This window comes from Grampus griseus, assembly GCF_964374135.1.
Source record: "Grampus griseus genome assembly, chromosome: 14".
Lineage (NCBI taxonomy): Eukaryota > Metazoa > Chordata > Mammalia > Artiodactyla > Delphinidae > Grampus > Grampus griseus.
The window spans coordinates 37,834,870-37,858,917 of NC_139008.1; the positions used below are offsets into that span (position 1 = coordinate 37,834,870).

A 24,048-nucleotide genomic window follows, 5' to 3' on the forward strand; every position below is an offset into this window, starting at 1 on the left:
GCACAGCAGGCCGGGTTGAGCGCAGCGGCGCAGGGCGGCTGCAGGTGAGCGGCGGGCCGCGTCCGCGCCTCCCTGGGTCTCCCGGGCCCGGCCGCCCCGCCCGGCTCGACCCCGCCGCGCCCGCCGACCTTTCGGAGCTGCGGGCGGCGGGGCCGGCGCGCCTTTGTTCCTGCGGCGGCATCGGCAGCGGCAGGGCCGGGGGAGGCTGCCGAGGCGCTGCGCCGCAGACCGGGCGGGGCGGCGGGCGGGAGGAACCCCGCAACCCCACCGATCCTGAGACAGTGAGATGCCTGATGGGGAAGCAACCCCTACTGCAGCGGGGTCAGTCTCGGGGTCGTGCATTGCGCGTGCACGGCCTGGCGCTTACTGTTGCTGCGGCGGTGGCGGGCGAGGATTAGGCCGGGCCCACTCTGGCCAGTTTCAGTAACCAACCCTGGTCTGCGGACGGGCTCCTATCCCTCAAAAGCTCTGTCTGCGCTAATTCACTGCCGCCCCTCGGGGTCGTGGCAGGGCCCTTCTGGGGATTTCAAACCAGGGCAGAGCCGGGAAGTAGACGATCACAGAAGGCGACTTATTACTGTAAGTCGGGCATGGAAGTTGAGAGCCAAAGAGGGGAGGGGAAAGCGTTGTGGGCAAAGGGCTGGAAAGAGCTACCAGCCGGAACAGGGCCGGAACTTGTAGGCTTTGTAGAATATTGTACTTTATTCTAAGAACAGTGGCAAGCCCTGAAGAGTTAACTCGTTAATTTAAAATTTTAAGATTTGTATTTCAAAAAAAGCTCGGTTGTAGTGAGTGAAGTGGGAGGAGCCAGAGCGAAGACGAGTTGTGTGCGGGTGGGGCAGGCAAGGTGGCAGCAGGGGTGGAGAGGGATTCAGGACATGTTTTGGAGACGGTGTGGGGCGCGGAGGGCTGTGAGGCCGTGGTGGGAGGGAGGAAAGAAGTGTTGGGGATGACTGCTGTGTGTCTGGCATGAGGAACTCGGAGGCTAGAGATGCCGTTTGTCAAAATGGAGAATGGAGGAGGGGCAGGCAAGGTTTGAGATGCTTGAGGGATGTGCAGGAGGGACACTTGCAATCCTGAGGCCGAGCTCGGAGAGGGGCTGAGCTAGGCATTTGAGAGTCATGGATGTCAGGATGGCATTCCATGCTCTCCACCTGGGTTTCATCAAGGTACTCGGACACTGGAGTGAGGTATGAGCTTGTGAAGAGAGTTCCGGACCCTGGGTGGGCTGGCACAGTCTGGGGGCCAAGTGCAGGGGGTGCTGGGGGACCTACTGGTGTGTCATATGTCTTTCTTTGCTCAGACCTTGTGCTTTCTTCCAGATCCTGCCCACCATGGCCAGGCGCCCACGGAGCAGCAGAGCGTGGCATTTTGTCCTGAGTGCAGCTCGCCGAGATGCGGATGCCCGGGCCGTGGCTCTGGCAGGGTCCACCAACTGGGGCTACGACTCTGATGGGCAGGTAGGTTCCAGTGGGTGAGCATGGTGGGCATGGCTGGACTAAATATTGCCTGAACTGAGACTGAAAGAGAAAGATGCCTCTGAGGGCAGAAAACAGGGCCAGGCTTGTCGGACCGTCCCCTGCGTGCACTCTGCTTCTGCTCCCCTAGGCTCTTCACACGGTTAAGGACGCACGTGGCCCTGGGTAGCAGGACCTCAAGGCATATACTACGTTCCTCTGTAGACTTTTTTCTTTGAAGAGGGTGTCAGTGGGTACTTTGGTCAGTTCATTTAACGAAAACTTCTCCATTCCATTTACCCAACCGCTTTTCAAGGGTAGCTGTTGTTACCTCTGTGTGCAACCTTCTGGACGTTTTCTCTGCCTGTTGAAGTCTGTATTCAACGTTTGTGTATATGCATCTAAAAAAAGAATTTTGATCTTTAAAGACCGACATTCCTGAGCCTTCCTGTGCTCAGGACCCTGAGCTTTGCAAGGCCCAGGAATACAGAGGCCGTGAGGAGGGCGGCTCAGCTGTCTGTCTGCAGTGGAGGTTCCTGATGGACCTGAGGGGTTTGCAACCAGAGCCTCACCACGCTGACTCCCGCCACAGGGGTGGGGTGGTGGGGCTCTGTGGCCTCTGTGCCTGCCGTGGGGGGCATGTGGGGAGGGCTTCACAAGTCAGTTTCCTGAACCTCTCAGACCAGAGCTGGGCTTTGGCTTTGCCCTGAGTCACCTCTGTTGTTTTCAGGGTGATCTTCGGGTGACTTGGTTCTGCTCTGTCACAGCCACCCTGCCTGGGTGCCCTGGCTCAGCCAGGTGTCTGGGTGGGGACAGGTGCCTATCCTCCCCAGCCCTCAGTGAGGGCAGCTGAGTCCCGTGGAAGCACCAGGGCTTGGGGCAGAATTGGAGGCGACATCCTGGGTCCCCTTCCTGGGGCCTCCCTTAGCTTCCTGCCTTGGCCAGCGAGAGGCCTCGGCCTGCATTCCTGTCCCGCCTCCAGCTTCCACTGACCACGTGGCCTGGAGCAGTCTTTTCTCCTGTCTGTCTCTGCCTCTCTGGCTCATCGCTGTGGGATGTGGGAGGCGTCCAGGGGCTGGGGGTGCAGTGTCTGATACACACCTGTGGCTCATCCGGTCACCTAATGGGCCCGGGGTACTTGTGTGCACGTGTGGATGGAGAGAGCGTGTCACCCCAGCACCTTTGAAGGCCGAACACACATGTCCTTGTCTCCGCTGCTCTAAGCTCTCCTTACAGCTTGTGGTGGGGCCGGGTCTGCCCTCTGCACAGGGGGTTGTGTGCTGGGTGCCAAGCAGTATGACCCCCGGGGCCAGCAGTGCTCAGGTCTGTGCCCCTGGCTCCTGACTCAGTGGGAAGGGATTGTCTCCTCTGGCAGCAGTGGGCCTGCCTTGGCTTGTGGGGGATCGCTCTTCCCCGTGAGCGGGGTGCTTTGGGCCTGCTGCCACTGTCCTTGCTGGCGTCTGTCTCCAACTGGGGCTCGGCCTCCTCGCTCCCTGAGCTGTCTCTGCCATCGGTTCCCAGAGCTCCTGTGTGGCACTTGGGGCTGAGTGTAATAACAAAGGAACTCAGTTCCGGTGGGAGGAGGCAGGTGAGCAGGACCCAGGAGAGCGTCAGGGAAGCCTACGAGAAAGGAAGAGAAGGAAGAGGACGCAGCATGAGAGGCTGAAAGAGCCTCTTTGAAATGGTATCCAAAAGCCATCCAGGGGCAAACAGACCCCCACTCCTGCCCCATGGGGACAGGGGTGGACAGGGCAGAGGAGGAGGCTGGGCAAGGAGGGGGTCTTATATTCTCTGACGAGAGTTAAGTCTGTGGGCTTTGTTCTCAGGGCAGCAGGATTCCCAGGTCTGAACAGGTCACCCAGACCACTGTGCAGAGGGCATTTCCGCGGGGCCCAGAGCAGCACCCAGAGGCCAAGAGAGTGAGGGTGGAGGCCAGAGCCCCACCAGGACCCCAGGCGAAGCTGGGAGGGCTCAGAGAGCAGGCATGCACAGGCTGCCTGCACCCCTGGGGCCTGAGACTCCAGGCCCTCACTGGTCGGCCAGATGTCAGAGCCTGGGTGGGTGTCTTGAGGGGCCCACGTGGCTCCAGAACAGGAACAACAAGGTGTACAGAGGCACCCTCACTGGCCTCCAGGAGGGTCTGTGGGTCAGCTGGTCCCCGGAACCAGACCAGCTCAGCCTTAGCGTCTGGCCCCTGGGCCAAGATCAGGCCCTCAAGGCTTGGAGTCCATTCGGTGAGGACTTGGTCGTGTGGACTTGGCCACACGCAGAGGGCCAAGGCCCAACTGAATGTTTTCCTGCCACAGCCTGAGACCATGGGGCTTGCTCGTCAGGGTCCTGTGATGGGGGTTGAGAGCACACCCTTGCACGGACAAGGGGACCACGGCCATCGGCCCCCCTGGAGCCCAGCTGCTGCCATGGGGAGACCAGGTGCCTTCATTAGGTCAGCAACGGACTTTGCTGTCACGCTCCCATTTATCACAATCTAGATGTTCTCTGGACAACGACGATGGCTAAGCATGCAGCCCTGTCTTGGGGCTTATTAGTGGCTAGGCCTCCGGGGCCCTCCACTCCACTCCACTCCCAGGAAGCCACCGGCGTGGTAGGCCTTTGGCAAGGAGGCCCCCTTGCAGCTCCTGAGCCAGAAAAGATGTCCAGGGTCACTGTGGCTGGCTGGCTGAGCCCTTGAGACCTGAGGAGGCCCTTTGAGGCCAAAGCCCCAGATCCCTTCCTTGGGGCGTGCGGCCGTTCACCCGTGGGCCTGGGGTGGGTGGCAGGGCAGGTGGGGGAAGGGGTCGGTTGGGCCGGCAGAGGGCAGGAGGCAGGAACAGCTGGCCCTTTCCCCTCAGCACAGCGACTCAGATTCCGACCCCGAGTATGCATCTCTGCCGTCATCCATCCCCAGCGCCGTGCCTGTGACTGGGGAGTCGTTCTGCGACTGTGACAGTCAGAGTGAGGCCTTCTGCGGCAGTCTGCACGCCGCCCACCGGGGCAGGGACTGCCGCTGCGGGGAGGAGGACGAGTGTGAGTGTGGGGGCCTGCGGCGGGTGGGCGGACCTCTGGGCTGGGGGGGAGCCTGGCGAGCCTGGGCCTCTTCTCTCACAGATTTTGACTGGGTCTGGGATGACCTGAATAAGTCCTCGGCCACCCTGCTGAGCTGTGACAACCGGAAGGTCAACTTCCACATGGAATACAGCTGTGGCACAGCGGCCATCCGGGGTACAAAGGAGCTGGGGGAGGGCCAGCACTTCTGGGAGATCAAGATGACCTCGCCCGTCTATGGCACTGACATGGTAAGTGGCCGGCAGGGTTGGGGGAGGGGTGCCGGGCACCTTGGTCCCCAGCCCCCTCTGCCAGTTCTGCCGTTTCCAGATGGTGGGCATCGGGACATCGGACGTGGACCTGGACAAGTACCACCACACGTTCTGCAGCCTGCTCGGCCGGGACGAGGACAGCTGGGGCCTCTCCTACACGGGTGCGTGGGGCCCCCAGGGTGGGCAGGGCTGGGGGGCCCCGAGGCTGCAGGGCTCACCCCGACCCTGCTGCCCCCAGGCCTCCTCCACCACAAGGGCGACAAGACGAGCTTCTCCTCCCGGTTCGGCCAGGGCTCCATCATTGGCGTGCACCTGGACACCTGGCATGGGACGCTGACCTTTTTTAAGAACAGGAAGTGCATAGGTGAGGAGGTGACTCTGACACATGCCCGCAGAGCGTGGCTGCCACTGAGCTCCTGGTGAGGTTGAGGGCCCTGATAGGCCATCCTTGCAAGGCCATCCTTGCATCCCTGAGGTCTCAGGGTCCCCAGAACCGGGCAAGGCCGGGGGGTAGGTGGAAATCCCAGCATCCTTCGTCCCCTTAGGAGAGCCTGAGCTTAGGGTTCAGGCTGTGCCACCTCCCCACCCCCAGGAGTGGCAGCCACCAAGCTGCAGAACAAGAGGTTCTACCCAATGGTGTGCTCCACGGCGGCCAAGAGCAGCATGAAGGTGATCCGCTCCTGTGCCAGCATCACCTCCCTGCAATACCTGTGCTGCTACCGCCTGCGCCAGCTGCGGCCTGACTCTGGGGACACGCTCGAGGGCCTGCCCCTGCCGCCCGGCCTCAAGCAGGTGCTGCACCACAAGCTGGGCTGGGTCCTGAGCATGAGCTGCGGCCACCGCAAGCCCCCCACACCCTCGCCCATGGCCAATCCCAGCAGCCCTGAGACCCGGCGCTGCCAGAGGAAGCGCTGCCGAAGGACCTAGCTTGTTTCCCAGTGAAAACTGCCTTCTACAGCTGGGATGGCGTTTTCTCTGTTTCTCCCTTTGGACCACCCCCAGGGCAACAGGAGAGGGAGGACTGAACCAAGGTTTGTCTCGGCTGCCCCCCTGCCACCCGAGGCTGGGAGAGGCCTTGCTACAGGGGCTCCGGGGCCATTATCCCTGTGATCCGGAGACCCGGACTTCCTAGTCTGTCTGCTTCCTGTGCCGGGTGTGGGAGCAGCCACTTTCCTTCTCAGAGTCTCTGGGGAGCTGCTGCCCCAGCATGTCTGGACTCAGGCTGCAGGCCTGGGAGGCTGGTCTGCTGCCTGTGAGGAGGACGGCTTCGTGAGAGGTCGGCTCTTCCTGCTGTCGCCGCCGGCCTTGGGTTTTTCTTAACTTGCTTTGCATGTTGTCAGCTGCTGTTCCTCTCGTCTGAGGCTGAAAACGACCGTAATAAACTTAGAGTTTATGTCTGATGCTTACATACCCATGGAATGAAAGGGGTCGGACTGAGGCCTGGGGCTCACAGGTGTCCACAGCTTTTCTCCTGTTGTGGGGGGGCGGGTCACAACACCCTTGAGGAGTCACGGCCTGGTTCTCTTTTCTCCCTCAAGACCTTGTCTTAATACTTCTCCTTTCTGAAGGGGCCTGCCTCCCCCGCCCCCGCAGCCTCCAGGTGACCGGCATTTGCCCTGTGGGGCCCTGAGGCTGCCCAGCCCTTCCTGCCTGTCGTAGCTGGCTAGCAGCCCCTCTGCCAGTGTATACAGGGCCCAGGGCATATGAGCCCTGCCCACATCTTCTCCAGACTTTCCAGCTGGCTTGGCATCTCCTGGAGAGAAAGAATTTCCTCTTCTGCCCATCCCAGTTACACAAGAACTTTCTCTGCTGCCCCTCCTGCGCCCCCATCTTGGGGTCAGACCTGCCTGAGAGCCCCGATGCAGGTCATACTGGGTGTCTTGCTCCCGCACACCACCGCTCGTGGTTTCTAGTCTGTTCCCTGGGCGGGCTGCATTCAGTCCTGCCGGTAGGTGGGAGAAGGGCCCGTCAGGTACCACAGGCGTGGTCAGGAGCCCAGGTCCAGCGGGAGGTCGGGGATGGTGGTCATCAGGAAGAGGCAGATGCAGCAGGAGAGGTCAGGTCCCAACCTATGGGGCCGCACACCCTTGCCCATCCTCACAGGGAGGTCAGCCAGGAGGGCTAGGCACCCCTGCTCCATGCCACAGGCCACGCACACCTAGGGCGGGCATGGGGATGGGCGGGGCAGGCCTCGGGGGACCTGGCCTCCATATCTGGGAGTCTGGTTGGGGGGCGGGGGGCCCACCTGTTGCAGAAGGCAGGGGGAAGGGAAGGCAGCAACAACAGCATTGGCCACAGCCGGGCTGACGCAGTTGAACTGCCTGATCTGCTGCCAGCAGGCCCCCCGCAGGCCGGTGCCATCTCTTGCCACTCTTCTCGGCTGCTGCCCAGCACGCGGTGGTGCAGAAGGAAAAGGCCCCAGACTCCCGGGACTGCCTGGGAAGGGGAGGATGCAGGGAAGTGCCTAGATTCTTCATCACCTCTACTGAGCGCCCCGCCCCCAGCTCAACAAAACCCACAGCCCCCTCTGCTCTAGAGGCCAGAGAGGCGCCACCCTGCCCAGCACTGCCACCCCGCCCGGCACTCTCATCCCTCCCGCTGCAGCCCCCAGCAGGGTGAGGGTCACACACTTGAAGGGACGCTGGGTGAGGGCCTTGGTGAAGGCACACACATGCTGACTCAGCTCCTACCAGGAGGCCACCAACAGCACATCCACGTTTGCCCAGAGCTGCAGAAGCACCAGGGCCTGAGAAGGAAATGAGCCTGTGGGTGTGGGTCAGAGAGTTCCCATGGGTGACACCCAGCTGAGACCAACCCCACATGCCACCCCCCCCCGCCCCGTGCCAAACCAGCCCCTGCTGGGTCTCGGAGAGCAGCCCAAGGGCCAGAGCCCATGCCAACCATCTGGCCCAACCCAACTGTCCTCACCTCCTCCACCTCGGGCCAGCCAACTGCCACCTAGGCACGAGTCACCACTAGACGCTCTGGCTGCCATGCCTCCTGGGTACTGGACTGGTAAGACCTATGCAGAGGTAACCATCCCTCTGGCTCCCTACCCTCCATGAGTTCTCCTCCTGCCCCCCAGAGCCCGCCCAAGAGAGAGGGTTAGCTGTGACACCAGCCCCCAGGGCCACCCCTGCCTTTCGCCCAAACTCTCCCATTCCAGGCAGGCTGGCTAAAGGTGTTAGGGTGACCGGTACCACAGGTAAACATCAGCCCAATGACAGCCAGGTGGAGGCAGGCAGGGCTCTCAGGACTGATCCAGGGCACAGAACAGGTTGGGCCACATGTCTGCAAACCAAGAAGGTTTACCATACCTGTTCCTCGGGGGCTGCGGCAGGCGGGGCCCACCGGCCACCACCAGTTTGCAGGAAGCAGGGGAGTGAGCCCAAGAACAACCCCGCGGTGCTGGGAGGAAACAGGGGTGGACTCCTCCGCCCAACCAGTTCTCTTTAGAAATCTAGCTCTGTGCCTTCCACATGATCAAGAAGATCTATGAAAGAACCCGGGCACACCCCAGGCTCCTAGAAGAGTTGGACTCAACCCTCCTCCCCATTCCTGGTCCACCTCTGCACCCCAGCCTGGCATTTGCTTGACATACACAGGTGCTTGATAAACGGAGAACCTTGAACTCTGGGACCTGGCAGAGGGTCTAACCTAATGACGCTCTGGTGCAAACATCAGCTGAGCAATCCCTATTTCTCCCGCCAGGCGGCAGCTGAGCGGTTGGGTGTCACAAGGTGGACTGCACAGCCAGCCTGCAGCCCTAGTCCCCAGGCCCCCTCTCAGCAGTTTACCACCTGACTTCCAACTCAGTTCTCAAGAGAACCCTCCTTATCCTGGCTTCTACCCTCAAGAAGCAGCCGTGGCTCCCACCTGCTCCCAGGCCAAGAGCCCGGCTGGCTTCCCCCACCTCACCCACAACATCCAAAATAGGGAACCCAGCCCCTCACGATCTGTGGTCAGGGATTACTCCTTCCTCCCTCCCTCCCGCACCTGGGTCAGCTGGACAACGCCCTGCAGAAACTCCTCAGGCTCCAGCAGCAGCAGCCGGTCCTGCTCATCCGCAGCCCACACCTCAGGAGGCACCTGTGGGAACATACACGGCGCTGTTGCCCACCCGTGGCCTCGTGCACCCCGGGCCATGGCCTGGGCACCCCAGGAGTCCTGAGGCTTGCGCAGGTTCTTCCCGGACTGCTCTACAGAAACCCAGCGTCCCACCTTCTACTGAGACTAAAAGCAGCGCAGGTCTGCCAGGCAGCAACACCTGTGGCCACAGCCTGGATGGGATGGAGCATCAATCAGCAGCAGCTGCGTTCAGGCTCTGGCTCCCAGCCCGCAACTTACCAAAAGTGGCCTGTGCATCACTCACTCAGCGTTCCCCGTTCTCCGTTTACTGGTATGTAAAACGTGCACAATTGCTGCAGCTGCCTCTCAAAAGAGCTTTGTCACATAAAACACCCAACCCAGGGCTGCATTCCGCAAACCCAGGACACTCACACTGAGGGAGCAAGGGTCTGGCTTCACTCTGCTCCACCCGAGGCTCCATGCAGGGCGTTCGGGCTCCACGCGGCACTCACAGCTCAGGGCGTCCAGAGCCTCCATCAGGATGTCGGCACCGGCATCTTCCAGAATGGTTGGATGGGGCAGAGGGGCAGTCAGCTGTCACTCCTTCTTTCCCCCACGACAGGACACTACTTGGGTGGGGACAGCAGCCCCACAGCCTGCACAGCGTGTTACCAACAACTGATTCCCGTCCGGCTCCCAGAGCGCAGATAAACAAGCTCCTCAAGGCCGAGCTCCCCATCCCGGGCCGCTGCCCGCGCCCGCCCGCACCTGGGTCCATGAGCACCGCCAGGCGCCGCACGGCTTGCTCGGGCCGCAGCCGCCGCAGCACCTCGGCCGCCGCCCTGTGCTCTTCCGCCGGGTCTCGGACCCTGGCGGCGGCCTCCTCGCCCGCGGGGCCCTCGATGTCCGAGTCCGATATCTCCCAGGTCGGGGGCTGCAGCTATCCCCGGCCCCGGCGCGAGCCCCCAGCCCTCCCAGACCCAGCCCTCGCCACGGCCCGCCCGGCCTCTTCTCCCCTTCCGGCAGCGCCCGGACGCCTTTGCGGGGGACACCCGCCGCTTCCGGCGTCGGGCTCGCCCCGCGGCGCGCGGTGGCATCTTCCGGCCGGAGCGCGGAGGCTGCCCGGCCATGGCGCGGAAGAAGGTGGGGCCGCGGCTGATCGCCGAGCTGGCCCGCCGCGTGCGGGCCCTGCGCGAGCAGCGGGAGCGGCCGCGCGATTCGGAGCGCTACGCCCTGGACTACGAGACGCTGACGCGGCCGCACTCGGGCCGCAAGCTGCCCGCGCGAGCCTGGGCCGATGTGCGCCGCGAGAGCCGCCTCCTGCAGTTGCTTGGCCGCCTCCCGCTCTTCGGCCTGGGCCGCCTTGTCACGCGCAAGTCCTGGCTGTGGCAGCACGACGAGCCGTGCTACTGGCGCCTCACGCGGGTCCGGCCCGACTACACGGCGCAGGTGCGTGCACGGTGCCCACCCCTCAGCTCCCGGCACCGCGGGGCACCACTGTCTCCCCTGCGCGCGACTTTGTGGGACGGGATATCCTGTCGCCCGATCCCTGGGCAAGCGAGCTTTCTGAGCTGATCTCCTCCCCACTTGCTTTGCAGAACTTGGACCATGGGAAGGCCTGGGGCGTCCTGACCTTCAAAGGTAAGGCGTCCAAACCCGGTGGGGAGGCTGCCGGCAACAGATTGTTCCGTCAACGTGTGTGCAAGAAGCCTCGTTCTTCTTTCCCCAGGAAAGACGGAGAGTGAGGCTCGGGAGATAGAACAGGTCATGTACCACGACTGGCGGCTGGTGCCCAAGCACGAGGAGGAAGCCTTCACCGCTTTCACGCCGGCGCCGGAGGACACTCTGCGCACTGTGCCCTACCCGCCGCTCCTCCGCGCAATGATTCTAGCAGAGCGACAGAGAAATGGAGACACCAGCACGGAGGAGCCCATGCTCAATCTGAAGAGGATACGCATTGATCCCTGGGACTATCCTGAGAACCAGGAGTCGAAGAGAAAGACCAAGGGCACTGCAGTCTAAAATGCCAGAGCGGGCAGGCTGCCGCAAGGGTGCAAGGCAGTGGCCACCATTTTCGGTTACACCTGAATCAGCCCCCTGGGAGCTTGGATCCTACCTCCCCGTGACTTGTTGAGGTTCTACATTTTCTTGGAAAAGGGTGGGGTCAGACCTTGCACCTTGTGTCTTTCCTCTCTCCCCGCTGCCCCAACACGCAGATCTGACTGAGGGGGCCTCTTAGGAGGTGGCTGCTGGGGGAAAGCCGCAGGTTTGGAGCCCCGCTGCTGGCTCCTGCCACTTCCACGCTGGCTTCCCTCCCTATGACCTGTTGCCTCTGCCGGGACCCAGGTAGAAACTGAACGCGAATAAAGGCACATGAAGCAGCCCTGGGTTGTGACTTTTTTGAGTTTGGGGTACCAAAGCGGGCTGTTGGCAGGGCTGTGGGGGAGGAGCAGGCTGACACTGCTGCTTACGGCCGGGTGGTGAGAGGAGTTCCGCGCAGGCGCCCGGTGGTGGGGAGACCCGAGGGGATTCGGGAGTCACAGGCGCGGCCGCAGAGGTCCCGGCGTCGGCGTGAACGACAGGCACCCCCTCTCCGCGTCCGCCGAGGTGGCGGCGCCCGGCGACCAGGCGGCTTTAAGCACAGGCCCCGCCCCGGCCCGCGCGTCTCCCCCGCCCCGGCCCTCGAGCCGCCCGAGCCCCGTTGCCGCCATCATGATCTGCCTGGTGCTGACCATCTTCGCCAACCTCTTCCCGGCGGGTGAGCGGCGCGGGCTGGGCGGGGCGGGTAGGGGGTGCGACCGGGTCTGATGCGCCCCTACTCCGGCGGTTCCCACAGCGTACACCGGCGTGCACGAGCGCACTTTCCTGGCCGTGAAGCCTGACGGTGTGCAGCGGCGGCTCGTGGGCGAGATCGTTCGGCGCTTCGAGAGGAAGGGCTTCAAGCTGGTGGCGCTGAAGCTGGTGCTGGTGAGGGCCGGGGTCCCCAGGCGTGGGGAGTGGGACGGGGGTGTTGGGGAGAGGTCCCCGGGCGTGGGGAGCGCGGCGGGGTGGGGTGCAGGGGGAGACGGTGTCCCCGCGCGTGGGGGATGGGGGTCCCAGGAGCACGCGTCCCTTCCCCCCTCCCTCCCCAGGCCTCCGAGGAGCTGCTGCGCCAGCACTACGCCGAGCTGCGTGACCGCCCTTTCTACGGGCGCCTGGTCAAGTACATGGGCTCCGGGCCGGTGGTGGCCATGGTGAGTGCTGGCTGGCGGGAGGGCGGCGCGCTGACCCCGTGCTGACCCCGGACCCCGTCTGCAGGTGTGGCAGGGTCTGGACGTTGTGCGCGCTTCGCGGGCGCTCATCGGGGCCACGAACCCGGCCGACGCCACGCCCGGTACCATCCGTGGCGATTTCTGCATCGAGGTCGGCAAGTAAGTCCGGTTCCAACTCCCCGAACCGGGCTGCGCGGGGCTCTCTGCCCGAGCTCTCTCTGCTCCGGGCCCTCTCTGCTCCGGGCCTGCGCTCACCCGCGCCTCTCCTGCACAGGAACGTGATTCACGGCAGCGACTCGGTGGAGAGCGCCCGCCGCGAGATAGCGCTCTGGTTCCGCGCAGACGAGCTTCTGTGCTGGGAGGACAGCGCCGGGCACTGGCTGTACGAGTAGCCGGTCGGGCAGATGTGCCCGTCTGCAGTGGGCTGTGGGTGATTCCGCATTCTCCAGGCCCCGGAGGTGTGCACACGTGTGGACCCAACCCCTAGGAGCTCAGAATACCCTTCCTGTGGCACGGGGCACAGGAGGGCAGGTGGTGCACGCCTGCGGAGCTCTGGTTGCTACAGGCCTTCCTGTCCTGGCTGAGGTTCTCAGGAGGCCCAGCCCGGCCTGCGCCTGTTTACAGCACGTCTGGAATGCGGCAGGGTGCCACCGTAGTACTTTGCTTGTCCCAGTACTTCTTTTTATAATAAATTGAGGAAAACTTTTGTGCTCCAGTTGGTTTGGGCTCAGGGACACAGAAGCATGATGTTAAGACATTTATTACTTACAGAGCAGATATGTAGGTTCACTTGCAGGGCCAAAGCCTGAGGAGAATCGTGTCACCCAGTTGCACCCACCCAGCTAACCCCCAAGTCACTTCAGGCCCTGTGAGGACAGACAAGGGACTTGACGTACATCACAGTGGAGAGTGGCAGGGTGGTGGGGAGAAGCCTGCAGCTGCTGGTGGCTGCAGCAGTGGCCAGCTGGGCTCGTGGGATGGCTGCCCAAGATCTGTGCTTCTCTGGTGGGAGGTGGGTGGGCAGCAGTGCCTGGGGCTGCCCTGATCAGTGCCTCGAGGAACAGGAATAAGGCCTGGGCAGGTGGGGGAGTTGGCAGTCCAGGGCGGTGCCCCTCAAAGCAGGCACGCGCCATCGCCGAGAACCGGCTGGAGGCGGCTCCTGTCCTTAACCCTTGGGCCTCTGCTCGGTGGCCTATCATCAGATGCCCTCAAGGGAGCAGGCCACACCGCTTATCCCTAGGCACTTAGTAGCGTGTCTTGGGAGCTGGGCTCCTTGGAGACTGCACAGGAGGCAGGCCCTGGAGCACACCTTTCCCCATCACCCTGAGGCTGAGCCTACATCCAAGGACTGACCCCGGGAGAGACCAGGGGCCTCCCCTTCTTCCTGAGGCTTGGGCCTGCCCTGGCAGCCTGAGAAATTCCACCCTAGGGGCTTCCGGGAGGGGTGGGACTCAAGGGGCCTGCTCCTACAAGGTGAGTGTTCACCCAGGGAGAGTTAGCAGGGTCGGGGAGGACACAGGTCAGTGAGGGCCAGTGAGAGCCCACCACACAGGACGATTATGGGGCTTGAGCGGGATGAGGGTGTGTGTGTGTCTTCTCAGGCAGCTGCCCCAGGGAGCCTGGTTACATGCTTTCATGCCAGTTCCCAGGGCGGTAGGGATGGGGGAGGGGGAGCCCAGGGAAGGCTAGCAACTGGGCCAACTCCCTGAGGGTTGGATCCCCACTCCCATGGGCAGCAGCCAAAGGCAAGTGGACTCAGGGTGGGAAGACTCAGCGGGGTGAAGTCCCTGCTCGACTCCCTGGAGAGATCCTGGGAATGAGTGACTGGAGTGGGGAGCCCAGGGTGGAGCTCGGAGCCACCTGTAGGGGCTTCCCTGGCCCGACCCACCCTGGGGTTCTGCCTCGCTCTGGCCCTGAAGTGCCCTCGGGCCTGGAGGGCTTTGGGCTGGGTGCCAGCCAGGAGCTGCTGGGGAGAGGGTGTCCCGAGAGGCTCTGCCCCTCCCTGGTCAGGACGCCACCCCACTACCCGCTCCCAGCCAGACCCTATGCTCTCTGCCAGCTCATGGGGAGGCCCGGACTGAAGGTGAAAGCTGCAGGTTGAGAGGCTAGAAGTGGGGTGGACGGGCACCTGGCTGCCTGCGGGCAGGCTGCCCCCTGGGTGGGTGGTGGGCAGGTGGGTGGGGCTGTATGTACATGTGGCAGATGGCATCAGGCGGGGCGGGGTGGCGGCAGGCCGCAGCCTCACTCGGGGGTGTAGGACACCTGCCACACGATGATGTGGCTGCGCTCGGCCTTGGACAGCAGAGGCTTCACTTGGCTCACGTCCCCTGCACCCTCCTCGGGCTCATCGTCTTCTCCGTCGCCTGGAGAGAGCACAGCTGCCATGAAGGGGCCACCCCTGTCCGGGGACACCTGGGGCCCCAGCGGCACCCACTTACCGATGCGGAAGTCAATGTAGCCCTCCCCGCCGCTAAGCACCAGCACGTTCTTCAGCTTCTGGGCCTCGGTGTCTGCGGTGGGGGCAGTGGGCCCGGGACTCTCGGAAGGGCTGTCGAGCACGCTGCCGTTCAGAGTGGCCAACACGTTCCCTGTCATCAGGGCACAGGGACCTCAGCGGGGCAGCCAGAGCACTCCCCCCACAGGCTCCTGAAGGGAGGCCGCGGCTGCAGCCCTGCGGGGAGTGGGGCCCGGCCCCTCACCTGGCACGGAGACAAAGAATTTGACAGCGTCACGGTGCCCGTGGAAGCAGAGCTGAGCCTGGGCCATGGAGCAGTAAGGGATGAAGCTGCTGGCTGATTTGTCACTGCTGTCGTCTCCGTACACGTGGATGATGCCTCCTGGGCGGGCCCCCTCCCCAGATGTGGGGGACGACTTGTTGGCTGGAGAGAGAGGGTCCCGGAGGGGCTGAACCTGCTGACTGGGAGGACCAGTTTTCCAGCAGCCGAGGGCAGAGGGTGGGGCCTGCCTGGTGCCAGAACCAGTCCGAGGGGCAAGGGCAGCCTCAGCCCCCAGGGTGTCCACAGTGGGGGGCTTCCTTCTGAGAGCAGGAGGCAGGCGCTCTGGACTTACCTCGGAGCCCCAGGAGCTGGCCTCGGTGCAGGACCACAGCTGGGGGAGGTGAGGGGCGGAGCATGGAAGAGAGAGGAGAGAAGTCACAGGAGGGACTGGCTGAGGATGGCTGCGGCTAGGGCAGCCCGCGTCCTCCTCTGTCCTGGCAGAGCGCACCTGCCCCTGGGACCCTGACATGCGCCTGTGAGTGGCAGCCAGGCCATCTCTACAGATGTCTGTGGGTCACTCACTCTCAGTCAGCGGGATGGAGATGACAACTCCGTTGCCGGTGCCCACCCAGAGGCGGTTGCCTGCGATGAGCAGGGCTGTGATGCGCACGAAGGAGAAGCCCAGCTTGCCTGTCCCTGGGGGTGGGGGGAGGCGGGTCAGCGGGGAGGGCTCGGGGGACCCTCCTGCCCCCACATGCCCGGCTGGGGTGGCCCCTCACCCAGCATCTTGCTGACGTAGGGCTCAATATCCACGTCCTGCAGGTGCTGGTGGGTGTGGGCGTGGTAGAGCCGCAGCGTGGAGTCCAGGCGGATGGACACCCACACCCCATCACCAATCCACGCCAGTTGCCGTACCTGGCTCTCCCGCCGTGGGTGGGCGTCGAACGACTTCTGTGGGGTCAGGGCAGCCCGTCAATGGGGTGGGGGGCCCTGAAGCTGCCATGGCCAAGAGTCCCTGAAGCAGCTCATGGGCACCTTTCTAGGGCCTCTTTGCTCCCTTGGGTCCTGGCTCCTAGGAGGAGCCCCAGCACCCCAGCCCCACCCCACAGCAGTGCCTGAGGGAGGTGCGGGGGAGCCCATTCAGACACCGATCTGCTTGTTTCAGAGAGAAGCAGCAGGTGGGCTCCAGAAAGACAGGCATTCACAGCCCAGCTGCACTTTGTTGGCCCATGACCTTGGATGAACCAGTCACTTCCCTAAGTGCATTTTGTTTGACCCCACGAAGCCCCCACCAGAGTCCATTAGAAGGTGTGTGGAAGCCCCAGCCTGCACTTGCCTCAATCTGCATCGTCTTGGGCTGGATGACATGCACCTTGTTCTTGTAGCCGCACCAGACGCGGTCATACACGACGGCCATGCAGCGGATGGAGTGGTGTGGGTGGCCCAGGTCCATCAGGTGATAGTTGCTCAGGTCCCACTGGCTGTCTGTAGAGAGCCCGCGACCCCTGCTCAGGACTGGCCAGGCCACCTCTGCTCACGGTGCGGGTGGTTCACGCCCTGCCTGGACGTCAGATGCTGCTCCCCCACCCACCGTGCCAGGCCTCACCTTCACCTCGGTGGAAGATGGCCAGGGTCCCATCGGCCAGAGCCACCAGCACTCGCCCTTTTACGTGCCTGCAATGGGAAGGTGGTGAGCCAGGCTCAGGCCGGCTGCCCTCGGCCCTCCCGACCCCGGCCTCCGGCGGGGGTTACGCACACCAGGCTCAGCACGGAGTCCTTCAGCTTGATGGAGTGCAGACACTTCTTCCAGTTGGCCACAGCCGAGTGCACGTAGAGCCTGCGGGAGGAGGCACGGTGGGCGGGGGCTCGCCCAGGGGACCCTCTCCACCCCGACCCCCAAGACCCAGCCTACCAGCCGTTCTGGGCTCCCAGCCACATGGTGGGTGCAGCACTGCTGCTGGCCCCCGCAGCGTCCCCACTGGGCTCCGGCTCAGGCTGCACACCGCTCACGTCCGTCTCCAGCCCGTTCTCACTGCAGGGAGGATGGCAGCTCCAGGGCAGCCCATGGAAGCCCGTCCCTGCCCACCTCTGCCAGTCCCCGCCCCCCTCCTCCCCTGCTGCCCCATCCTGAGAGAGCCCACCTGTCAGGCTGGGTGCTGGTGGGTGGGGCAGGGGCTGGGTCGGTGAAGACGTGCTCTGTGAGGGGCCCAGGCCGCACCGCAGCTGCCTCTGCCTCACTGGGCCCAGAGTCTGGCACCTCCATGGCCTCCGTGGCCTCCTCCGTGGACTGAGATGGGTTGACCTTCCCATTGGCGACAGCAGCCACCTCCCCTGTGGAAGGGAGGGGTGAGCTTGGCTGGGTGAGAGAAGACGGCCGCCCGGGCTCAGGCCCAGGACTCACCCTGGCCCTTGTCCAGCACTGGGGTGTCCCCACGGGAGGAGCAGTTGCTGCGCGGCACGTTGCAGCGGGTGGCACAGCCCACCAGGGTGATGCCGGCCAGCACGCCGTCTGCACTAGAGTCCTCAGGGTTCACGTCGCTGTCCAGGAAGATCTCCCCCGGAGGGTAGTCACCATCGCTGGCCGCTGGAGGGAGAGTCACAGCCCCGTCACCCCGCGCTGAGAAGCCCCCATGACAGGACCCTACCCAGAGCTCCAGTCCCGGTGAGGGTGCAGGGGGAAGGGAGGGGCTGTTTGTGATGCCACCCCATCTCCTTGTCACCGGGTGAGCGTCATACAGGGGTCTCCTCCTGCATCATTAACAGGACTGAGCAGAGAGCTCAGACAGCTCCTCCCTGGACGCTCCGCATTGACTCCCGGCCAGCAGCAGGGGCCCAGCACTCACCAGGGATGCTGGAGATGCATAGGACGTGGGCATTGCACACGGTGAACTGGTCCACGACGGTGCCCGGCTGGTTGGCATCGATGATCACCACTTTGCTGGTGGTCAGGGTGCTGGTGAGGATCCACACGCGGCTGGAGGTGGCGTCCGCCTCAGGGAGCTCCTTTGCCTGTTTCCGAGCACAGGGACAGGCTGGTGCCTGAGCACTCACTATTGTAGCAGCAATGGGGGGCGAGTGGGGGGGATCTTGGAATCTCAGGATCTAGCCTTACCCGTGGCCTTAGGGGACCTGAATGTCCTCCCTTGTCGCCAGGACGGTGAGAACTCTGAACTGCACATTGTGCCTAGGTCGTGGCACTCACGGCCTCCCTTCCTCAGAGGAAGGCTGAGCTCCCGGTGATTAAGTCACTGGCCCCCACATCGAGCCGGGACAGAAAGTGAAGCCTCCAGGCACTAAGCCCCTCACACGGCTCCTGGGCAGGCACAGACCTGCTCCAGCCTGGCTGCCCTGAGCCTCCGCTCCTCCTTGCTGCCCCACCCACCGGCAGGGGACCGGGCCACCCCAGTCTCCCGCCACTGTCCCCAGCTGTCCTCCGTTTCTGTCACTCCCACCCAGACTAGTCATAGCAGAGCCATCGGGATGGCAGAAGCAGAAGATGGCCCTGGCCCTGCCTGCCACTCTGACCTTCTTCTTCTCGGGGGACGCGTGGTTGCTTTTGGTCTCTCCTTCTACTTCCCGGTCGCAGGTCAGAGGGTCGCGGCCTGGCACAGGCTTGACTCCATTCCCGGGGTCATCCTCACTCAGTTTCCAGCCGCTCAGGTTGACGCCCGCGGCACACCACAGCTGGGAGGACAGGGCCATGAGGTCCGGCCTCATGGGCTTCTGGGGCAGGGGGACCTCTCCCAGCCTCGCGCCTTCCGCGGGGCTCACCTTCATGGTCGGGTCCTTCTCCACCAGAGGGCGGCAGTACACAGGGACAGGCACGTTCTTCATGCGGGTGTCCTCCTGGCCTCCGTTGGGACTCAGCTGCAGGAACAAGGCAGAGGGGCGCTGTGGGCGCCAGGCCTGGCCGGCTTACATGTGTGGGGCTGCAGTCCACTACCCCCGGTCCTCCAGGTTTTGGACTTGGGGCCCTGGGCGCCTACGGGGCTCCCCAGGGGCTCCCTGCCTGCGGCGCCCCCCATGCTGCCCTGCGCCCAGCACCTGCTTGTACTTGGCTGGTAGGCTCCAGCCACAGGCCTGCAGCCGCCCGTCGTCATTGCGCACGTGCTCGCGCACCTGGCGGTACTGCTCACGCTTCTGCTCCCGCCTTGCAGAGGATGTGCAGTCGCTGGCGGAGGAAGGGCAGGTTACTGCGTCTGCAGGGAGCACGCCTGCCGCCCCGGAGCTCTCCCTGCTGGACCTGGACCGTCCTTGCCGGGGGCCCATCTGACGGCAGGGGGCTCTCCCCAGCTCTAGGCTTGGAGGCCACATCCAGCCGTTGCCCTGGGCCAGCTGGCAGGGACCCACAGCCCTGGTGGCACCTGAAATGGCTGCGGGCTGCCTGCTAGGGGTCACCCGAGGAGCAAGGCGCAGGCCTCTGGGACTAAGCGGAGGGACTGTGGGGGAGCACAGCCTCTGCTGAGGGACATCCAATGCTCCCACTGGGGGTGGAAGGGTAAACACGGTGTGCACGGAGAGGTCATGACCCCTGATGCCTGGTCAGTGTCCTTCCCACTATGGACCCCATCCCCTGAGCACAGCCACCAAAGCAGCAAGGTGGAAACCGGTCCTGCTTCAGAGCCTGGAGGGGAGGGGCCCTGGGACACAGGGACTCCCCCTGTGCAGGCCAGCGGGGAAGGGCAGGGCAGGCCTGGGAAACTCACTCATCTGGGAAGAACTCCAGGGGCCGGCTGCCGGCGGAGATCTGGCACATGGCGTGGCTGCGGCGCTGATTGAAGCCGGCCGTGGTGGGTGACTTGTAATGGATGTTCACTGAGGGGTAGGACCGCTTGGCCGGAGGGGGGCTTGAGGAGGAGCTGAAGAGGCGGCTGAAGCTGCCAGCCGAAGCATAGGGGGTGAGGGGTGGCCTGAGGGGAGACCTCCCCAGCAGCCACTGCCAGTGCCCTCCCAGTGCCCCCAACTCACAATTGCCAGATGGTGGACTTCTTCTTCTCCTGGACAGATGGATGCTCTCGGGATGCTCTACAGGGGAGAGCAGGGGGAGAGGCCCCACTCAGCCATGCCCACCCAGTCCAACCAAGCCCCCCTCTCACCGGGCCCCTCTTGCCTCCCTTGCTTGGGACCCTCCCCATGGACACACGGACTGGAGCATCAGACAAGAGGGGGTCCCAGGCGAGTCACCCATAACTTCCTAGAGAGACCCTGGTGCACTGGCCCCAACAAACCAGGTACATCCACTGGCCAGGGCTGCACCAGAGGCCCAGTTCTGCTGGCCCCCTGCAGGCTTCCACCAGGGATGACCCGACACCCTTAATTCTCCCGGAAGAGAGGGAGGTGTAGGGGTGGTCAGCCTCAATCCCATCCCCAGGACCTCCTAGAGCGACCACAGCTCACAGATGGAGATGGGAGCGTGTCTTCTGGAGCCCACAGGAGCCGGGAGGCCCACCTGATCATCTCGGTCCACCGCACGGCCTCCTGCAGCTCCATCAGCCGCTCCTTGTACTGGTTGCGCTCCATGAGCACGCGGGCCATCTCCACACGCGTGAAGCGGCGGCGCTGCGCCATGGGGATTTTGTCCTGCGGGGAGAGTGCCGCTGCTCAGCCAGCAAGGGGCCGCCTCCGGGAGTGGGCGCACCCAAGGGCGCTTTCCCACAGAGCTTCAGGTAAACGCGGTGGGGAGGGGTGGGCACAGGAACAGGAGCCACCACCCCGAAAGGGCCCCCCTTCTTTCCAGAAGGTCACATGACACACTCGAGGGGTACAACACCCACAGTGTGTTTTCCTACAAGCTCCCAGACACCCTGGCAATCCCAAATGCCACCGGTCAATGCTAACAGGTGGGACTGGCCCACGGTAGCATAGCAGGAAGAAAGGTTCTGGGGAAGGTCTGGCGAGCAGGACCCTGGTCACTGCCTCGGAGCTGGACACTTGTACCAGCGGATCTGCATGGGATCTGCTGTCCCTGGCAGGACTGTCTCCTTACGCAGCCCTGCCCTGGGCTGCCCTCCCCTCGTGCCCCCACCACCAGCACTCAGAGTTCACAGGAGCATCGGCAGCCCCAGGCCCCCCACCAGGAGGTCAAGGCACCAATTGGGTGCCCTCCATGCCCGAGTGGGAGGGCCTTGAGGAGCCGCAGCTGCCTAATACACCTGCGGCTTTGTTTCTTTCCTATAGTATTTGAAGGTGAGGGGCTGCGCAGGATGAGCAAGGTGAACAGCTACAGTTTCCCAAGTGACTGCTATGGGATCGGCATCCTGTTACGTGCATCCCACAACCCCCAAAATAACAGTGGATGAGTGGTGAGGTCGGCGTCCAAACTTCACCTTGGCTTAAAAGACCCATGCCTGCTCTCTCTGTAAGGAAGGTGGCCAGGTCGCTGGGCTGGGGCCCCTATTCTGGAGAGGATCTGGGAAGGGCAAAGATCCCTACAAACCCTTCCCTACAGCCACTCCTAGGGCTTTTCTCAGAACATTCCATGCATCTCCGGGGGTTTGTTAGGACAGATGAGGCATCTGAGGGCCTCAGGTACTCAAACTGTTCTGTCTGGGGGGCAGCAGTTGGGCCGGTAAGCAGGGAGACCCCACTTGTGACAGTGCAATCCACATCTGCTAGGACCTAGGTAAGGGGGCATCCCGCAGAGAGGGGGCTGGTTCTGACCGTACGAAGTCACCGGGGCAGTGGGGTGGTGGGGCTGCTGCTGGGTGCAGTCATCACACAGGAAGGGTGAGGAGGAGCCAGAGACCCAGAAGAACTAGCACATCCCCGGGAAGCCCGCCCACACTGCCCACCCCCCATGCCCACATGTTAATAGTGGAATATACCAATTCTGTACAGAGATAGCTGCTTACATCCTCCACCTCTTCTTTGGGTTCACGGTGGGCAATGATGGCCTCTGACTTCACTCTACAGGATGAGGAAGGAAGCGGGGCAGGGTGAGGGCCCCACTGGGCACTGGCCCAGAGGATGTGTCCCACCTCTCAGCTGCACTCAGGGCTCTCCTCTCAGGTTCTAGGCCCTGAGCATTCCTGCCAGTGCCTTGGGAACGGGTGGCTCCACACCCCTGCCCACATGTGCCCTGAAGCCCAGCCAAGGAACAGGACCTCCAATTCAGGTGGTCAATTGCTAATGGGAAGGTAAGGGCAGTGCTGGCTTCAGGCAGGGCCAGAGGAGACCTGGCTCCCAGTCCCACAAACCTGGCACAGGTGCCACCTGCCTAGGGCCCGCCCCTAACACCTCCCCTTTCCTGTCTGGAGCCAAAGGCACCACTTTGGGAGAATGGGGTGAGGATCAGGCTGGAAGAGAAAGGCCACAGGGACGTGCAGAGTGCTGGGGAGGACACCCCAGAGCTTCCCAGCAAGGCTCTGTGACCCAACCTCAGCTGATTGAGGGCTGGGGAGCAGAGGGGAGTGCGGGGGAACTTCGGTGGCCAGAGGCCATTATCCTCCCTTCCCTCCTCCTGAACGAATGTAATAGTGTGAGAGGAGTGGGAAGGCCCCGCTCAGCCGCCAGAAAAAGGACACCCAAGACAGGACACTGTCCCTCGTGTGGGATTATTCCCCCGAGGATGGTGGAGACCAGAGGGGAGGGGTGGGTTGCCAACACAGTAGTTGGGTCTGGATGGGTCGAATATGAGATGTAGCTCAGGGATGAGCAGGAGGCTGAGCAGTGAGCACGCAAAGTGAGCCACTTTGGGAAGGAATGACCTCAGGGGGTGTGCTTAGCTAGAGAGCAGATGCCAGGGAATTGCGGAGAGGTGCGGAGAGGACCGGAGGGGCCTGGGCAGGGCCTGACCCCGCTCTCCACGCCTGGTGGCCCAGCCTCCGTGGGAGCCCCGCCCCTCAAGGAGCCCCGCTCACCTCCTCAGCTCCTCCTCCAGGTCCTTGATGCGGTTCTCCAGTCTGAGTTTGGCCTGCCTGGCGGCTTCCAAGTCCCCCTTCAGCACCTCCTGCTCCCCCGAGAGCTGGTCCACCTTGGCGATGAGGTCGTTTTTCACCACGTTCAGAGCGTTTCTTTGAAAAGGCAGAAAGAGGGGAGTTCCTTGTGAGCCGGTGTGTACATTAAGTGATGGGGTTTCAAAGGAGTCTGCCCACCCTGGTGTATCTGAGCAGACACATCCTGGCCTTGAAAGTGGTGAGAGGAGGTGACCACCCCATCCTCTCCCCAGGAGGGGTGAGCTCAGTCCAGTGGGTCCAGGTCCTCCCTGGGGACTGCCCTGAGGCTGGGCCAACGCAGTTGTTACAGGAGCCCCTGGTCCTGGTTGGGGGCTGTCTCAGCAACTGTGGTGCTGAGGAAGAACATCCTTACTTGGTTTCTAGAAGCTGTGAGTTCTCCAGCAGCAGATTCCCCACTTCCTTGCCCATTCCTGAAACAAAAGGTATGGAGTTATTACGTGTGCCTGGTGAAGCCAGACCCTGATGCTCACACCTGCCTCAGAATAACAGACGTTCTGCCGGGGGGCGGCCCACCCCTGGAAGGATGGCCCCCCCCGGGAGGGCTGATGTGAAGGGATAAGGAACAGAGGCCCGATCTGCAGGAAGACGCCTGCCCGGGGAGGCCGGGCGACCTTAAGAGAGGCCTCTGCCGGTCTTGAGGCAGGCTCTCCACCAAGCAACGCAGTCAGGAAAGGACCTGCTGCGTGCGAGCCCCGTGGGGGTCTCAGACTGGCCTCTGGAGGGCAATGAGCAGGTCTCCTCTGCCCCGATGGATGCAGCAGCCCTGGGCTTACATTCTGGAACTCAGTGATGGGCTCTCACAGCTCTCTACCAACATGAAGTCTGGGTACCAGCAGGGCCTGGACAGTACCCTTATGGCCTCTGTGCAACCTCCTCAAATCAATGCCCACCCCTGGCCCAGTATCACTGCCTTCCCCCAGCCCTGTGACTTCCAGGCCATCATGAAGCAGACCCTTTTCAGAGCTGCCCCCTCGGAGAATGGAGGTTGGAGCTGTGGTGATGGGGACAGAGAGCCCTGGCCAAGGAGATGGGATGGTCCATGGCAGGTGCAGCCCTCCACCAGGCTGGGAGCAGGCCTTCAGGAGCCAGAAGGTGGGAGTGGAGGTGAGGACAGCATTCCGGGGGCTGGTGCCCAGAGGGGATGGCCAGACCCCAAAGTGGGCCCCGCAGACTGAGGTCTCTGCAGGCGTGTCACAAAACCCCCAAAGCACCATATCTAATCCTTCAGGACTGCCTCGAAGCCCAAGGTCTGTTCCTCTCGTTCACTTCCCTCCTCCACGGCCTTA

General features: G+C 63.3%; 5 protein-coding genes across 10 annotated transcripts in view; 3 read left to right on the forward strand and 2 right to left on the reverse strand.

The window, feature by feature from the left end:
• The first annotated feature begins 5 nt into the window (after positions 1–5).
• SPSB3 (splA/ryanodine receptor domain and SOCS box containing 3) lies at positions 6–6,171 on the forward strand. Of its 3 annotated transcripts, none has more exons than XM_082671446.1 (7): positions 6–44; positions 1,323–1,460; positions 4,307–4,481; positions 4,563–4,750; positions 4,830–4,932; positions 5,010–5,135; positions 5,364–6,171. In XM_082671446.1, exons 2-7 carry the CDS (start codon positions 1,335–1,337, stop codon positions 5,696–5,698), a joined length of 1,053 nt encoding a protein of 350 aa, XP_082527572.1. In that variant the 5' UTR covers positions 6–44; positions 1,323–1,334; the 3' UTR covers positions 5,699–6,171. The 3 variants fall into 3 exon arrangements, with proteins under 3 accessions (XP_082527572.1, XP_082527573.1, XP_082527574.1); XM_082671447.1 differs by lacking the exon at positions 6–44 and adding an exon at positions 324–579; XM_082671448.1 differs by lacking the exons at positions 6–44; positions 4,307–4,481 and having other exon boundaries at positions 1,409–1,460.
• A 587-nt stretch (positions 6,172–6,758) lies between these two features.
• Positions 6,759–9,969, reverse strand: EME2 (essential meiotic structure-specific endonuclease subunit 2; the record flags this gene model as incomplete). The annotated part of the gene is given in 14 exon segments (XM_082670697.1): positions 6,759–6,929; positions 7,017–7,142; positions 7,144–7,207; positions 7,402–7,457; positions 7,461–7,517; positions 7,700–7,729; positions 7,962–7,987; positions 7,990–8,062; positions 8,768–8,860; positions 9,272–9,433; positions 9,624–9,779; positions 9,783–9,854; positions 9,857–9,911; positions 9,962–9,969. Coding segments are annotated over 14 exon segments (1,149 nt in total).
• MRPS34 (mitochondrial ribosomal protein S34) lies at positions 9,912–11,239 on the forward strand. The gene is made up of 3 exons (XM_082671544.1): positions 9,912–10,288; positions 10,438–10,480; positions 10,569–11,239. Exons 1-3 carry the CDS (start codon positions 9,968–9,970, stop codon positions 10,859–10,861), a joined length of 657 nt encoding a protein of 218 aa, XP_082527670.1. The 5' UTR covers positions 9,912–9,967; the 3' UTR covers positions 10,862–11,239.
• Positions 11,240–11,341: 102 nt separating this feature from the next.
• On the forward strand, positions 11,342–12,796 carry NME3 (NME/NM23 nucleoside diphosphate kinase 3). The gene is made up of 5 exons (XM_082671545.1): positions 11,342–11,597; positions 11,676–11,806; positions 11,971–12,072; positions 12,137–12,249; positions 12,365–12,796. Exons 1-5 carry the CDS (start codon positions 11,552–11,554, stop codon positions 12,480–12,482), a joined length of 510 nt encoding a protein of 169 aa, XP_082527671.1. The 5' UTR covers positions 11,342–11,551; the 3' UTR covers positions 12,483–12,796.
• A 63-nt stretch (positions 12,797–12,859) lies between these two features.
• Positions 12,860–24,048, reverse strand: part of MAPK8IP3 (mitogen-activated protein kinase 8 interacting protein 3) — a 47,335-nt gene continuing 36,146 nt past the window's right edge. For 3 of the 4 annotated variants that reach the window (XM_082671693.1, XM_082671695.1, XM_082671696.1), the window contains 22 exons: positions 23,115–23,172; positions 22,667–22,819; positions 21,632–21,713; positions 20,257–20,387; positions 19,776–19,832; positions 19,514–19,684; positions 18,852–18,978; positions 18,579–18,674; positions 18,333–18,491; positions 17,651–17,816; positions 17,209–17,391; positions 16,949–17,138; positions 16,720–16,839; positions 16,564–16,644; positions 16,414–16,481; positions 16,144–16,292; positions 15,587–15,758; positions 15,390–15,503; positions 15,160–15,198; positions 14,790–14,969; positions 14,529–14,678; positions 12,860–14,453 (listed from right to left, as the gene is read on the reverse strand). In XM_082671693.1, the coding sequence (XP_082527819.1) occupies positions 14,332–14,453; positions 14,529–14,678; positions 14,790–14,969; positions 15,160–15,198; positions 15,390–15,503; positions 15,587–15,758; positions 16,144–16,292; positions 16,414–16,481; positions 16,564–16,644; positions 16,720–16,839; positions 16,949–17,138; positions 17,209–17,391; positions 17,651–17,816; positions 18,333–18,491; positions 18,579–18,674; positions 18,852–18,978; positions 19,514–19,684; positions 19,776–19,832; positions 20,257–20,387; positions 21,632–21,713; positions 22,667–22,819; positions 23,115–23,172 (2,768 nt within the window). In that variant the 3' untranslated portion in view covers positions 12,860–14,331. The remainder of the gene's footprint in view (positions 14,454–14,528; positions 14,679–14,789; positions 14,970–15,159; positions 15,199–15,389; positions 15,504–15,586; positions 15,759–16,143; positions 16,293–16,413; positions 16,482–16,563; positions 16,645–16,719; positions 16,840–16,948; positions 17,139–17,208; positions 17,392–17,650; positions 17,817–18,332; positions 18,492–18,578; positions 18,675–18,851; positions 18,979–19,513; positions 19,685–19,775; positions 19,833–20,256; positions 20,388–21,631; positions 21,714–22,666; positions 22,820–23,114; positions 23,173–24,048) is intronic. The other variant, XM_082671694.1, reaches the window with a different exon arrangement.